Here is a 16,713-nt window from a genome sequence, read left to right as displayed (position 1 = left end):
TTAAGGAAACGGCCCATTTCATTAAACGTAGGAAACCGTTCAAAGGTTTGTTTGGTAGAGTCAATGTGTGGGGAAGCAAAATTTCCTTCAGGAATTAATGGATTTCAATGACATCCTGAAAAAGAACATAGCAAGTCATCCCAAATTTTCATAGGATTCCACACTTTACAGAAATGCTCGTTATGCCAAATATATCTGTCACCATAAGAGCTCAAGATTCACAAACCTCCCACCTCTTGAAAGAGCGTTCATGGGCAAAAGCCAGAGAAGACGACATCAAACCCAAGGGGATGCGAGGTCTGGAAGCACCAACCTGAGTTTCCAAAGTAGGCCACCCGCCCCTGCTCACCTGTGCTGCTCATGTAGCGACTCCACCTTCGCTAAGAAGTCCTCATTCTGATCTGGTATGAACTGACTGTCAGAGAGATAGCCCGGAGCATGAACGGAAGAATCGTAGTCTCCAAAATGAGCTGTCAAGACAGAATGAGGGGAAGAGCACCTTTTCAACGTGGTCTGTATTTATAAGCATCTACAACATCACAAGAAGAAAAATTCATCGGAAATACTCCCTATTAATATCAATGTCTCCCACCCCAGAAGGAAAGGAGATGAGTGAGGTGATTGCTTAAGTGAATTTCATCCCCAATCTTCAAAGTCAGATACAAGGGTTTTTTCCTTTACATTTACGTGGTCTGGCTCACCCTTGACTGCCATCACACAGAAGGACTGCTCTTTGAGACCTGGGCTGTGATGAAGGGATCTGTGTTCTCCTTTCACTGTTCCTTGAGGGCTGGGAGTAGCTCACATCCATCTCTTGAGCCATGCACCAAGCCATGGCACTCAGTAGGTACTTGGGTGCTTGGAACTGAGCTGTAAAGAGGCTACTGCGAAGTTCAGCTTTGCGAGGGGAAAAGGGCAGACTTGGTCATGGGTGGACCGCAGGCCAGGAAGGCCAGCCAAATGTGGCTAAGCTGTGGACAGGAGTGTCAAGGCTGTACTGTGTAAGCACAAGTGTGGCTTACAGGTGAGTCTTCTCATGGTGAAGTGCATGACTCTGCATTTACAGGAAGCAACTTAGATGCCCTTAGGCAGGGTCCCCAATGAAGAAAGCTTGAGGAAGCCTTAGAATCAGCTCTCCCAAATTCTGAGTCTTGAAGGAAAAGAAACCTGAGGTCCAGAGATGAGAAAGGACATACCCCTATCACAGAGCCATTTTTCAGCAGTCAAGGCCAGACCCAGCTAGAGCTCCCATCATTCCACCAGCCTGCCTGCCAGGCCTACGAGTTGCTGCTGGCCATTTGCAGACAGTGGTCTCGTCCCCAAAGGGAAACCAAACCCTGTAAATGGCTTTCCTGAGGTCAAACAACTCAAGGCAGAGTCCTATTAAATTGAATGCTGCATGTTACATCAGTTCATGAAGATCTTAGACCTTGATTTGGTCATCCATCATGTTAACGAATAGTCCCAACCCCTGTGCCTTTCTGCAAACACAGAACAAGTTTCTCTCTTTAGTCATGTCATTAACAAATATCTGTGCTTAATATAAGACCAAAGAACTCCCTCTAAGGGGTTCTGTAAGGGTCAAAGGGCATTATATAAAAACACGTATTTTCAAAACCTTCATTCTTTGATCCTCACAGACCCTTGAACTTAGTCTGCTACTCTGCAATGCCCTGTGCTAACCACTAGGGGGAGACAAAGCTAAGCAGTCTTTGGAAGCCATCTGCAAAGCACAGGGCAGTCTCCACATTGAATTTAATGACCAATGACATCACGTCACTAGATGCTCTTGATAACCTAGTGACAGGCATTGCTTTTATCCCCATTAAACAGATAAAGGAACTGAGACTCAAGGAAGGAACCCGCCCACGGCTGCCCAGGCTGGTAACTTGGAGCCTAGACTCTGACCACAGTCCATCCTCTTTATCTACTTACTGTACCACACGCCCTGAACTCCAGAGCAACACACTTTTCTATTTGTTGGGAAGCAACACATGAGAAAACTAATTATAGCAAAAAGAAAAGGAAATAAATGCTTATGTGGGAAATACCTTGTCTTTTAAGTCCCATGCATTCTTCTGGCTGATATTTTGTATTCTGTAGGACAGAGTGTCTCAGGTACTCAAATGCATGGTGTGTCAAGCTTTCCTGCTGGGAAAGCCCTTGACTTGCTATTCATCCACTTGATCTTGGAGGCTCTTCTTAGGGGTCATCACTAGGAAGCTTTCCCACACTATGTCCCCCTGTACCTCCTATCCCCCCCGCCAAGGAGAACCCAGCGGTGCCTCCCCCGTGTCCATCCTCACTGCCAGCATCAGCCGGTCTATCTCTGTCCCCCACCAGGCTGCAGACCCCTTGCAGAGAGCAGTCATGCTCTCTGTGCAGCTTGGGGATGGTGCAGAGGCTCAGAGACCATTATAGAACAAATCTAGGTTATTTTCAAAAACTTCGTTCTCTGACCCTCACTGATCCTTGGTAGGCCACCAGCAATTTTTCACCCTCAAGTCCTTTCAGATTCTTTATCCACAGATCACTTTTTATCTATGTCAGAACACGTGCTTTTGGTTGGCTTCGCTGACCACTGGTAGGCTTGTCTTCATGTCAGATGTCTCTTTGGGACAATCGGGCAAAATGTATCAGATAAAATTTAGGCTTGCTCTTTGATCAAGCAATTTCACATCCAAGAATTAATCTTACAGATATATATGCACAGAAGTGTAAGAAAATGTATGTAGGTATATATACTTGAGGGTGGAGGAATAAGAAACCTCTACTTAAAACTGCTCATCTGACAACTTATGATATTATTAGCATGACAACTAAGCTCAAATTTGCATTGCAGCTAGTTGACTTTTTAAATGCTCATAACTTTCTTTAGTCCCTATTCTATTGGTTCTTTGGAGAGGGAAACCTGACTGCTGAAACTTAGGAATTTTATTTGGGATTCTAAATTTGGCCACCTGATTCAAAGAGCTGACTCACTGGGAAAAGACCCTGACACTGGCAAAGATTGAAGGCAGAAAGAGAAGGGGGTGACAAGAGTATGAGATGGTTGGACAGCATCACCAATTCAATGGACATGAGTTTGAGCAAACTCTAGGAGATAGTGAAGGACAGAGGAGCTTGGCATGCTACAGTCCATGAGGTCGCAGTCAGACATGACTTAGCAACTGAACAACAACAACAACAACAAATAGTTTGTTTACAACAGACTGTTCCCTTTTAAGACTTTTTTTTTTTTGATGTGGACTATTTTTTAAAGTCTTTATTGAATTTGTTATAATATTGCTTCTGTTATGTTCTAGGTTTTTGGCCATGGGGCATGTGGGATCTTAGCCTCTTGACCAGGGATCAAACCCACACCCTCTCCATGGGAAGGCAAAAGTCTTTTTTTTTTTTTTTTTTTAAGGCAAAAGTCTTAACCAAAGGACTACCAGGGAAGTCCCCAATAGGCTGTTCTTTAGACAGCTTTCTGCTGGGCAGAAAAAAAAAATACAGTACGAGTTAAACATTGTAATATCTGCCATCAGCCAGGCACTATTTTAAGAGTTTTACGTCTATTTCATTTTTGCTATGACCCTATGATTAGATACTGTCATCATCCCTACCCAACAGATAAAGTTGAGGCTCAAAGTCTGGTAGGTATAAGTGGAATACCTGAGGCCCAGGTAGTGTGGCTTCAGCCTGTGCCTTCACTGACTCAGTTAATAGCGATGGTCCAACTCTAAAGAGTTTTCCAGTTATCACCTTCCCAGGTGATACATGAACTGAGCAGTCGTATTCCAAGCTGTCCCAATCACCATCATCACCTCCATCTTACAGGTGAGACTCAGAGAGGTAACACTACATTAGAAGCAGATGGAGGGCCAGGTTTAACTGGAGTTTGCATACAAAGCCAAGTCCTTCCTAGTGTTCCTGTCCTTCCCAGCTGAAGCTCTAGCGGTGGGTACCAAACTCACTCTGAGATACGGGAAACCTCTCCTCAGCGGACCAGCCTGGCAGAGATGGGGTCCACTGGGTCTAGTGACCACTAAGAACACAGGCTGGCTGGTGTCATTTCCCACATGATGGGACAAAGCCAGGTCTGTGTCAGCTGTACTGAAGGGAGCGGGGACCTTTCATCCACCCAGGCTCACCCCGGGCCACCTCTTCCATGTCTCCCGCTGGGGAGAAGGGGATGCGGGCAATGTGGGGAGATGACTGAATAAGAGGATTCTTCCTTCAGCTTAAACAGGCCTTGATGGAAAATTCCCTCTGGACTTTCCATCCCACATGGCAGCCGCTAACCACATGTGGCTATCAAGCACTTGACATGTGGCTGTTCCAAACTGAGATGTGCCGGGAGTGTAAAACCTGGACTGGTTTCAAAGACCTACCGTGAAAAAAAAGGTTAAATACCTTAACTGTTTTTACATGGATTACATATTAAAATAATATTCTGAATCTACTGAGGTAAGTACATTAATACGATCCATTTCATTTTGCTTTAATATGGCTACCGGAAAGCTTAAAACTACATGTGCAGCTCCCATTATATTTCTATTCTACTGTGCTGCTCCAGGCCTATAACCCATCACTCTACTGAAACTAAAAATAAATTCCTAAGATCCCAGCAGTGTCTCCGAGCAGCACCCAGCAAGTACTGGGAGTGACCTCCAGCAAATTTCTGAACCAATCTGGGTCTTGGTTGGTAGAAGCATTTGCCCCACTGGGATTTGTTACAGAGTCAAATCTGATTATGACTGAAGGCATTGGAAACTGACTGAAGGCATTGGAAAATGTAATGTGTGACAGGATTCTTCTGTCTTCTGGGCTCCCCTGGGAGAAAACCTCATTTTCCCTAATCGAACATCCCTGAGCCTCAAGAGAATGTAAGTTAGGATGAAAAGTGGGACCATCCAGACAGCCAGAGATGTTGCCCAACAGGATTCCTGGGGAAGGGAGGAAGGGACTCGGTCAAACAGGAGAGGCCAGCGAGTTTCTTAATATACTGGTCAGAGCAAGCTGTCCATCCACGAAACACTCATTTGTGACTTACATTGTACTGCATAGGATGCTAGAACCACCGCTGAGTTAAGAGGGCAGGTTAACCTGTCAGGAGAAAAACACATTAGGAAAGTTACCAGAACCCACCACAGCCCAAGACAGCAATTGATCATGGGTAGCACGTGCCTTTTTCTTGGAATAATCATTTAAAAACATCCCCAATGATAACAAAGAATTTTAGGATACTCAAAACAGTAAAGATAAATGTAATACATTGAAGAGCTTTTGAAATTAAGAGAGAATTTTCCCATTTTTTAAAATAAAACATTATTAATACAAATACCATGAGGCTAAAGGTCTGATGTTGGCCAGGCTTTGGCTGGTCAAGAAAGGTCAGGCTCATATCACTAAGAGGAAAAGTGTACTCTTAGGTCAATGGGCAGGCAGTCTTTGTCTCTTTCTGGTAAAGACGTGAGACCTCTCCTAAGACTAACTGAATTCCTGAGTTCTGTTAACTCTGATTCTTGATTACCTGCTTTCCAAAAGAGTCACCTCCTTTTAGAAGGGAAAAACAGAAAAGTATTCTGAATTTTAAAACTCCTGTGAGTTCTCAATTATTTGATTAGTTACAATGATGTAAGACTCCTAAATCTATTCACCTTCCTGAAACTTCCCACCTAGAGGCAATGTTCAGCCACACCTCTCAGTCTTCCTGTGTCCATCAGAAATCCACGAACCCAAGTTGGACGTGTCTTCCTTCTTTCCTCCTGAGCTCAGCGCCCTCCCAAACACCCTGTCTGGGTCAAAGACTCTATCTCTGTCTCTGTCATATTCCAAACCATCTGGTGGCTCCCTTCTCTCCATTCAACCTCGGATTTCACAGTCTGCCTAGGAGCTCATTCAGCAGATCTGGGCCAGGGATCACTGCCAGGTAGAGGAACACATGAATGGCAGCAAGGGTGAGGGCTTGGAGGGCTGGGTGGGTGGTGGGGGGACACAGAGTTTAAAAGCATTCCGCCCAGCAACCCCGTGGGAAGTGGAGAAAACATGCAGTTTCCATGGCAGCCCATGAAGTTCCCAAGATATGAGTCACCCCCACCTCCCTGACTAATCTGGCTGGCTCACCAGGGCTCCCCTCCTGGTCTGCTGTGCTGTGCGCTGGTCCTGAAGCTGAATATGAATATGGAGATAGCCCAGAGGGGTCCCCCATCTTTCAAGTAACTCTGTGTTCCCGCTAGAACTTCTAAATGCAGATACATCTAGGGATACTTGCTATCTATCCAATCATCTGGAGACAGCCCATGGGGAGAGCAAAGGTCAGCATTCACTCTCCCACCAAGATGGGCTTCAGTGAAGTCAAAGCTGGCGTCCTTGCTACAGGAAGAGCCTGTGAATGGGATTTGGGGAACAGCTTAGGAGAGTGGCTAATGGGGTTCGGTCTAGATGAAAGGAACAACCCTTATGAGTAAGTCAGAAAAGAACATTCCCAAAGAATGGCGTAAATAACAAACTAAAGAACACCGTGTTATTCGACAGATTCCTCTCTTTCTCAGTAAGTTTCAGGGTCTCCACCTGTCAGACAAGATCGCCTATCTCAGCAGGAAGGAGAGGATGAACAAGCCCTTCCTAGCCCAGGAGAAACACTAACCAGATCCACCGGCTCTGTCAAGAGATCCACGGTTTGTAAGAGCCAGATGCCACCCTGACCCCACACCCCTCGCCCCCGAGATGAGGGCCGCCTGAAGGCCTCATAAGGTGCCAGGGATCTGAGCCTCAATAGGCTTCTCCTGTTGAAAACGAAGATGACCAATTTCCAACACTTGAAGAGCCAGACTGGAAGCTCCCGAGGGTGGGGGTGGGGGCCCAGCCTCATCTGACCAGCACCGTCAGTGCCCGTCTTGTAACAGGTGCTCACAAAACGTGTGGGGAAAACACGGTGTGTGCAGAAAAGAGAGACACAACCGTTTCTGCTGCCACAGAGGGCTGCCTGGACCCAGGGCAGGGGTGACCATCTCAGCTGAGAGTTCCCCTGAAATACAAGGCTGCCTCAGGAAAGGGTGGGCACCGGATTTCGGGAGGGGTCCTCTCTCTCTCCCTGGGTTCTCTCAGAAGCCCCTGGCAGGGGGTCTCCAACTGGGACTGTGGGGGTAGGGGGGTGTCCTCACTGCCCAGTGAGATTCATTAAACTGGTAAGAACAGACACTACGCTTGATCTTAGCCAAGAGGCCAAGAAGTGATTTATCTCCTCATGTCCTGCTTATTGTGCTACAGAAGGGACTTGTTCCACCCTCAAATGGGAAGATGAGCCAAATTACAGAAACGGTCTAGGGCCACTAGGCCATCAAGTTCTGGCGATCCTTTCTTCGAGGGGTCTCTTGTTTCTAACTGTCCCTCCTGCCCCACACTCCTTGCCCCCGATTGTCTGGCCTGGTTAACAGCTCCCTCAAGGGCTGTGCCTTCCCTCCCACCTAGACGGAAGCTCCTCAGCCTCTTCCAGCCTTCCCTGTAGACGCTGCTCCTGCCAGATCCCTCTTGCTTAAACACCCCTGACAGCGCTGCTCTGCCTGCTGGATCCAAGACGCATGTCTGCGTGTGACAGGAAGAGCTCTCCCTCCCTCCCTCGCTCTTCTCTCTTAAGCCCCCAGCATGTGGTCTCCAGCTGGGACTGTGGGACGTGGGGTGCTGTCCTCTCTGCCCAAGGAGATCTGACTCTTCACGTCTCCACCAGCCCCCAACCACCAGCTCATCACAGTGGTCCACACTCTTCACAAAGCTCACACTGGCATCGCCTTCTCCTAATGCCTATTGTGGCTGCGCTCTCCACTCTGCATACTGGTCCCAGTTGCTTCATGGGCTCCTGTCTCATTTCTCCAATGAGACCTCAAGCTCCCACGTGGAAGCACAGTGGGGGCTTCCGAAGACCCTCCTCAGTAGAAGGAAAGAGGAAGTGGGAAGGACAGGAGCCAAACACGGCTGTTCCCACTTGTTCACCTGCTGCAGTGTCTCCAGTAAGTCAAGAAAAACTGAATGTTGGAGAAGGTGGCTGGTTCAGGGACCACTGACTTGGAGTCTCCGCCCCCCCCCCCCCGCCGAGCCTCTCAGATACTCTGCAGCCAGGGAGATGGTCCTCAGGCACAAGAAATGCTGAAGCAGGGCTGAAGCTCCAATCTTCCAGCAAAGTTCCCCAGAGAGAGAACGAGTCACTTCTGGGTACTCAGGGGCTCGGAGGGGACCTAAATTGGGCCTGTGCCTTCCTGGATGAAGCTCATTTCATGTTCAGTGTCTCTCCCTCCCTCTCTCTACAGCCTCTCAGGTCTTGACCAGAAAGATAACTGCCTTCTGGAATAAAACTGAAATATCATGAAACGAGGCTTCCTAAGTCCAGACCCAGCCAGAAACAGACGTCTCAAGCAGGATGCTGCTTTCAACATCCGATCGCTGTTTACATTTAATCTTGTTACCAGAAACGCACACTCATTAGATTAAAACCAGGAATTGCAGTAGCCTGGGGCAACTGACGGGAAAAGAAGATGCAAAATTCTCATTACCTTCCTTCACAAATATCCATCTTCAGTTGTAAAAAATACAAATGCCTATGAAATAATTGATCTCATTAATTCATAATACACAAAGGAAAACATGCAAAAATAATAATAAAAGATGAGTCAAGGATAAGACCTACACATTTGAAAAACAAAACATACAAAACATATTTTTGTCTCAAGTATCAGGTGCTGTTCCCGTACATTGCAAAGCTGCCCCTGTTCTGTCACAGTGGTTCCTGTGGCTGCCTCAGTTTCAATGGGCCAGGGTGGTGATTTCCAGCCAGCCCCACATGCACACGCTGTCTTAGGGCTGGACAGAGTGAGGAGCCCACCAACGACTGGCTGGTGCAGCCGCCAGTGGGCGCCCCCGCCCTGGACCTTCCCAGTCAAACTTGGGGTATCTGAGAGAGCCAGGACCCACAGGCCACCCCCGCACGCCAAGGGGCTGTTGTTGTGCACACAGTATTTGCACACCCACGTTCCCGCTGTGTGAAGTTACTGAGAGAAGGAGGGTCTACGAAGACACCTCCTTGGCTGGGGTGCAAACACCCAGCTGGGCTTTTTCCTGGGTCCCAGGAACTGTGGGTGCCTGAGCCAAAGCACAGACATCAACCGTCTCCAGGCTGAATTGTGCGCATGTCTGTGAGCTCCCAGCACTGCTGCTTTGAAACCTGGGACTTGATCTGTGGACAGAACCTGGTAAGCTCTTGGTAAGTCACAGGCGCCTCTATGCAGGGAGCGGAGGGCATCGACAGTGCCGTGAGGGCCAGGAAGAGCGCTGGAGCGCGTTATATTTAGGGACGCGGCACACATGTGACACTTGGCCGCTGTTCCCACTCTTTTTTAAAGCCCGGATTCACATGGGATACAGATTCCAGTGTCTGGCCAAGGTGAGAAAAGGGAAACTTCTTGAAATCTAATACAGAGGCAGGAGTGTTCAGGAGGCAGGAGAGAGAGAGAATTTTGGCAGTTTAAACAAATCGGTCTCAATAGTCCTTCTAATTTCGATGTTTAAAGGTCAAGGTGCCAGTGTTTTGAGATGTGAATGTTTCACATGGTGTTACAACCCTGTATTTGCACAGTTCTGGGCTGTGTGTGGTATTTCACAACTTACTGATTCATTTCAACCTCTTTGGACTGCAAGGAGATCCAACCAGTCCATCCTAAAGGAGATCAGTCCTGACTGTTCATTGGAAGGACTGAGGTTGAAGCTGAAACTCCAATACTTTGGCCACCTGATGCAAAGAGCTGATTCATTTGAAAAGACCCCAACGCTGGGAAAGATTGAAGGCGGGAGAAGAAGGGGACGACAGAGGATGAGATGGTTGAATGGCATGGCCGACTCAATGGACATGAATTCGGGTAAATTCCAGGAGTTGGTAATGGACAGGGAGGCCTGGCGTGCTGCAGTCCATGGGGTTGCAGAGTTGGACAAGACTGAGCAACTGAACTGAATGACTCTGAAGAGGGTACCACTACCTCCATTTTTTACTGATGAGGACATGGTTGTTCAGATGGGTGACGTGGGGTCAGTGATGTCTGTCTTATTTTAACCTGGACACTCATGTTATGAAAAAAAAAAACTGACTATATTACAAATCTCTTATGTGTCTAATGACTAAAAACCTTAGGATCAATCTCCTAACTGACATTACTTTGATTATAAGAACTGTCAATTACTCTTAATGCATTCAGCGCCAGAACACTGAGGGACGGTGTGACATACACAGGCTGATTCATGCTTATTCCGTGTCGCAATCTCTATCTCTGCCACCTAGCGGAACACATTGGGTCCTTTATACTTTGTTCCGATGTTTATTCAAGCTGATATTCAAGGGAATTAAGTGTTCTCTCCTCCTATAATGCTACTGAGAGAAAAAAGAGGAGGGAGAGAATCACAGATAATCCAGTGGTAAATCTGGACTTTCACTGACGAGTCCTGCTAGGCAGTAGATCTTCCTTGGGACATAAAGGAGAACAGGAACCTGGAGACCCCCATTCACCAAATGCTACTTTTTTGTATATTCAGCAATGTCTCCGAGTCAACCCTAGGATATCACACAAAGAGACAGGAATAGTGGAACGATGCCCAAGCCCCTAGGAATCTTGGATCTCCCTAGGAATCTTAAAGGAGCCTGATTCTGAGACTACCAGTACATGAAAGTCTATATAGAATGGTCTAAATTTATCAGGAACAGCCGTTGTGGAGGCTCACAATCAAAGAGACAGTGATTAGGAGAAAGGAAGTCATTTAGAAGAGATGCTCCGTGTGTCTGACTTCAGAAATGTAAAGGCTCATTGCTGGAGTCTGCCCCATCCATGACCTCAATTTCAGAAAAAAGCAAGGAAGGCCTCTCTGCCTAGATCCTTGGTAAACAAACAGGAGACAACACACACCACCTCTGTATTCCTTCTTTGACCCTTGAGACTAAATTTTCTTTAAAGGGGAACTTCCTTTTGGATAAGCTATAGAGCTGGGGCTTAAAAAAAGATACTGTGTATAATATGTACATCAATTATACCTCAATTAAAAAAAAAGATAGTATGGGTCAGGAACACAGGAAAAATTCTTCAAGTAAAAACAAGACAAAAGACCATTTTTAAAAAAATTAATGGTGGAAACCTGGCCCAGACTAAGAAGAAGAACTGGCAGTGCTGGCTGTTTGCCCAGCTCTCAGGAGGCACACGGCTAGCATGGCTCCTGCCGTGTTAGGGGAAGCAGTGCCCACGTCCCAGGAGCTGACAGCTGTGATCTTCTCCACGCTGGGGAGGTGGGGCGGTGGGGCTGGGCGTCAGTCTGGGACCGGTGACTTTCAGGAGGGACACGGACCAAGCGAATTTTACCTGGGACTTAGGTTAAGAACAAAATTCAGTCTATTATTTGTCTTGAGCCAAAATCTGCCTTTCTGTAGCTTCCACTCACTGACTATAATTCTACCACCAAGCACATTTAATTCCCCCTTTCCCATGACGGCCTTTTGAAGATCTGAAGGCAGCCTTCATTTCTGAGTCTTCTCTCCATCCTCAACTCCCTACACCTCCTCAGGTGTCCCTCAAACGCCAGGGGGGCTCAGCAGGCAGAGGCTCTCCTGGTGGGTATGCGTGTGGAGTCCGACGCCTGAGAGGGGCCCTGGAGAGGGGCTCCTGGGCTAAGCTGGCGGGAGTGATCCCTTCACTCAGGTACCCTGGGCAACTCTGGGGCACCAGCATGTCAGAGAGGACAAGGGGTTATGGGGGACAACCCGCTAGTGGAGGAAGCGCAGCTCACACTTGGGGTGGGAACTCTTCAGTGGGTAGTAAAATCAATTTAATGAGCCACAGTTGGCATTTTAAGCGAAGGAAAGGGAAAACCTAAGGGTGCTTTGCACTTACTATTGTTTCAAGAAATGTCTGCTTCAGTAATTTACACGTATCTGTGTAATATATTACAAAGCAAAATATATATGTGGGGTTGTGATCAAAAAAAAAAGAAAAAAATCCCACTGGTTAAAAACACACACACACACACATAATCCATCATGACATTTTAAAACAAAACTTGAAAAAAACTTGGTATTTGGTGGTAGCCTGGGGAAATCTCATAGGTCATGTCACCCCTTTGCATCCGCCAGCAGGAACTAATCTGCTGGGCTGAGCATCCTACACCTCCCCTTAGTCCACCTGTGTGAAGAGCTATTATGGGGAAAACTCAAGGTACCACGTGTATGTCCCGTGGTTACTCAATGAGTCATGTGGGACACCTTATATCTGCTTAAAATTTAACTTGATAGTAAACACAAGTCAAATTATCAATGCCTTCTATTGTAGAAGGACGGGGTGTACAAAGAAGACAAACTGGTAATAGAATAATATTTGGCCTTTACACACATTACAAGTTAAAATGTGATCGTGTGATTAGTAATTTAAAAAAAGGAAAAAAATGAAACAGCACTTTCCGCCCAGGCTAATGCTGCCTCCTTGGTGATGGTCTCATGGCCACCATTGGCACAAGACGGAATTTAAGAATCCTGAATATTCACTGCTTTTGTCGGGTGGAAGAGTTCCCCTCCCTAAGAAACACAAATGTTTCAATAACCAAAGGGCTGGCTGATGCCCTGGGGGAGGGGAAGGAAAGGCCAGGTCAGACTCCAGAGCCTGTGTCTAAACAGCAACAACTCTCCTGTGCCCCCCTTTGGTCCCCACCCAGAAAACCCACAACAGGAGGGCCAGGACCTGAGCCCAGCCTGGAGGGGTAAACAACTCTTGCAGCCCTCTCTCTCTTATCTGGTTCACAGATTCGTGAAGGCAGAGGAAGATGCTGGCCGGCCTTCTCTCCTACCAACTGGGGATCGGATAGAAAGTCCTCAGTTAAGAGACCTCGGGTTCTCCTAAAGAGCTCACTCCTAGCCCTTCAGAGACACTGCGCTGTTTGATCAGTAGAGGACTTTGACAAACTCCCTGCCTGCAGGAGCAGAAAATACCCACGTTCTCAGACCAAAGGTGCTCAGTTGAAGAGGAGCCTGGATGGAAGGGGAGGGTGGGAGGTGGTGGTAGGAGCATGCTGGGAACCGCACCAAATCAGAAAGTGACAGAAAGAGGCTCAAGATGAAAACTAATTTGCTGATTAAAATTTCAATACACGTCCCCCAGTTTTTACTGGGATCTTAAGTGACTGTTGCTGCAGTGATACCCAAATGAAGGATCTGATCACACTGAGAAATTGAAGAGTACATTTTTTAGTGGTTACTCAATTTTTATACACTAAATAGAAAACTTAAGAAAAAAGGTTATTACCTGGTTTGTTCTTGCTGTAGTGTGTTGGGATCAGGTATAAAAAATCTTACTCGAAAATGCAGGGTACAGGGGAAACCTCCTACAACATTTTTCAAAAACAAATTAAATTTTCCCTTTAAAAAAGGCAACGTATGTAAGCAGCTACTCTCCCGTAAGTCACACATTTTTTTTTTTTTTTTACTAGACCACAGCTTTTTCCATCAATAAAAGGACGAGCTTCACAAAAAGAGTGCATGAGTTAGTCAATTGTTCAGAAATCTCCAAGCCTATAAGGAGTAAAATATTTTTGCAACATCAGCATAAAATGAGAGATAATCTGTTTTCCATAACATGTTTAACTTAGGGAGGTGTTCAAACACTGCACTCCGTCATCGGTATTAGGAATTTTAAAAATCCTTAATTTAGCAGATTAAACAGAACTCACAAAGAAAATCTCTCACAGATATAATGACTCCGTACTTTTCAAATATTTTCAGACACATTCTTGAATGCAAACACCGCCACGACTATGAATAGGCTAGGGTGCTGTCGATTGCCACATGCAACAATTTAACCACCAGGCTTGCACTCAGCCACTCAGAGTTTTGTCTTAGGTCACACAGCCGAGGACAGCACCACAGTTAATTGTATTGAGTCTTTTGATTCTGCGTGGCCACATTTTAAAATTAATTTTGATCCTGGAAAATATTTCACGCTTTTAATGCAAAGTGAATTCTAAAAATGATTCATATACCAGCAAATATTACACAGCTAACATACTCAGATATTTTATGCATTAGGGCCAAGAGTCCAATTTGCTTGTAAGGATAGACTTTGTCCATTTCTTTTGCTGGATGTGGTAACAGACGATCAGATTCTGTCTCAAAGATCCCACGTTCTTCATGTCCATTTCTCTCTTCTCCATTACTCAGTATATAGTCACTGATCCTTTCCAGAACTTTCTTGCTCTCTGAAACCCAAGCCTTTTCTACCCTGCTCTCCTCCACTGAGCTCCTCTACAGTAGTTCATTCTGGGCTCCACCCTCCCATCTCAGTAGAACATCTGTCTTTATCTCTGGTTTGTATCAAAGTCTCTAATGGTGTGTGTGTACCTGTGAATGTATCTCTGTGCAGGGACCCGGGTCCAGGGGGTGGTTCTGTAGCTCTGGGTGCAGGCTGTCGACCTATACAGCAGGGGATGGATAAGTCCTCCCAATGGTCTGAATGCCCTGCTGACTCCCCTCCCTGCCTGCCCGCTCTGTAACTTCTCATTTCTGTGTTCCAAGCATGCCTCCTTGCCTTTCTCATCCTCTTCTGTGCACCCAGGGCATCCTATCACGAGCTCATCAGGGCTGCCCCAGAGCTGTCACTACCCTTGTCTCCATCCCTACACTTGGCTGTAAGCTCCCTGCAGGCAAGGTCCAACTCTCACTCCCAGAGCTCAGAGCTGGCCAAAGACGATAAAGCCGTTTTGCAAAGACGATAAAGGCCAGTAACTCAGAGTGAAGGAGGGGGTATTCTGAGACACCAGGCAGGCAGGGATGGATGTAAGGGAGGGGAGAGGGCGGCAGGGCTTCTGCTAGAGGAAATGGAATCTCAGAGGCACTGAAGGGAAACGGCAAGACTGGGATATAGGGAAGTGGGAGGGAAGAGCATTCCCGATAGGGGGAACAGACCCAGGGAAGGCACAGGGGTAGGTATGTAGCCCTGCATGTCAGTTTGGTTTGGGGCAAAAAGTGCATATAGAGGAACAGAGGGCGTGACTGGAAACCCAGGCAGGGAGTGGGGTGAGGTGTAGCTGGACAGCCCGCCTAACTGGAAGGTGACCTACAGCAACAGGATATACTCATGTGTGTTTATCTGGGACACTATCTATCCATGCCTCTGCTTCCAGGGAATGGAACTGTGCTCCTGAAAAGGACTGGAGGTGGGGGGGTGGGGGGGAGAGTGTGATATGTGTGTATCATTTTTTTCCCATCCTGGCTCTCACGCTGGGCTGAAAAACTGTGCTGCTGAAATGGACTGGGGTGGGCGGGCGGGTGCGTGTGTGTGTGTGTGTGTGTGTGTGTGTGTGTGTGTGAGCGTGTGTGTGTGTGGGTGTGTGTATGTGTGTCTTTCCCATCCTGGCTCTCACACTGGGCTGAAAAAGGTCATCGTCCTTTCCCTTTCTTTCCTATAAAAAGAAGTGTGGGTTCCTCTTAGCTGTCTTCTTTTACCTTTCCCTCTCTTGCCCACAGCTGCCCAGGAGCCTTGGGGGCTGATCTGGAAGTTTCTCTGCTAGCTCAGAAGTCAGGCAGGAGGAAGCCAGCTTACTCACGTCTCCTGGGCCACCTGGAATCCAGGTTCCAGATGTTTCACGTATGCTGAGAACTGGAGGAGAGAAACAGGCCATGATACGCTAACACCTAGTGTTCAAGGGAAATGGGAAGCTCACACCCACCTTTTAACTGCTTCCTGATGGGTTTGCTTGCTTCAAGCCATCTCTGTTGGGTGAGAAAACATAAGATATAAAACCAAGCCCTGCAGGAGCCCAGTATGTTCTCACGGGAGGATACTCACGGGAGAATCCAGCGAGTCATCACCGTGCTGTAAACCGAAATACTCCTTCTCAGTCACACCCAGGTAGCTGTAAGCCATGTCCAGGAGAACTTGACCAGTATCTTGTTTCTAGGAAAGAAAACGTCCAGTGGACGAAATTTTAAAACAAATTAAGAGCTGGTCTCTAGAGTCTTTATTGCAGATAAGAAGGTATTAAAACATGTGGCGAGATTTCATGCACACACACACCCTACAATATGTGTATATGTGTGTGTGTGCATGTGCGTGCACATGCTCAATCATGTCCAATTCTCTGTGACCTATGGATTGCAGCCCACCAGGCTCCTCTGTCCATGGGATTCTCCTGGCAAGAATACTGAAGTGGGTTGCCATTTCCTCCTCCACGGTATCTTCCCCACCCAGGGATCGAACCCATGTCTCTTAAGTCTCTTGCATTGGCAGGCAGATTCTTTACCACCGCACCACCTGGGAAGCGCTACCCTACACTAAGAAATGCTTTAATAAATTCCAAGTCAAGAAGCACCACTGAACATATGGAAAATAAGGCTAAGGTAAATATGACTTAGAAGAATGAGATTAATTTAATTTTCTAAGATTTCTTCCTTCCTCTTAGCCGAGATTCCCAAGTGATAATGTCTGAATCGGAAAACTAAGACATCCTGATGACAGTAAACTCTGCGTGACCTGCTCATGGATTATCCACAGCAAAACGCTAATCCACGTCGGTCCGTGTTGGCTCCTCAGAAGCCAGGCAAGTGTATGCAGGGAGGAAAACTTGAACGGCATGAAGGAAGACAGCTAAGAATACTCAAATGCCATTGGAAGTACTCTTAAAGGGATCTGGCAGGGGACGCTGAGGATTATCTGCCTC

General features: G+C 46.9%; 1 protein-coding gene and 1 pseudogene across 5 annotated transcripts in view; both read right to left on the bottom strand.

The window, feature by feature from the left end:
• The window catches only part of PTPN3 (protein tyrosine phosphatase non-receptor type 3), a 115,523-nt gene that overhangs the window by 58,545 nt on the left and 40,265 nt on the right, over positions 1 to 16,713 (bottom strand). For all 5 annotated transcript variants that reach the window (XM_061163451.1, XM_061163454.1, XM_061163452.1 and 2 more), the window contains 6 exons: positions 15,843 to 15,950; positions 15,724 to 15,766; positions 13,305 to 13,383; positions 8,535 to 8,579; positions 5,039 to 5,091; positions 350 to 470 (listed from right to left, as the gene is read on the bottom strand). In XM_061163451.1, the coding sequence (XP_061019434.1) occupies positions 350 to 470; positions 5,039 to 5,091; positions 8,535 to 8,579; positions 13,305 to 13,383; positions 15,724 to 15,766; positions 15,843 to 15,950 (449 nt within the window). The remainder of the gene's footprint in view (positions 1 to 349; positions 471 to 5,038; positions 5,092 to 8,534; positions 8,580 to 13,304; positions 13,384 to 15,723; positions 15,767 to 15,842; positions 15,951 to 16,713) is intronic.
• Positions 7,129 to 7,224, bottom strand: LOC133071494 (U2 spliceosomal RNA; annotated as a pseudogene).

Source organism: Dama dama, chromosome 16, assembly GCF_033118175.1.
Source record: "Dama dama isolate Ldn47 chromosome 16, ASM3311817v1, whole genome shotgun sequence".
In the NCBI taxonomy this organism is placed as follows: domain Eukaryota; kingdom Metazoa; phylum Chordata; class Mammalia; order Artiodactyla; family Cervidae; genus Dama; species Dama dama.
This window is presented reverse-complemented; position numbering and strand designations above follow the sequence as displayed.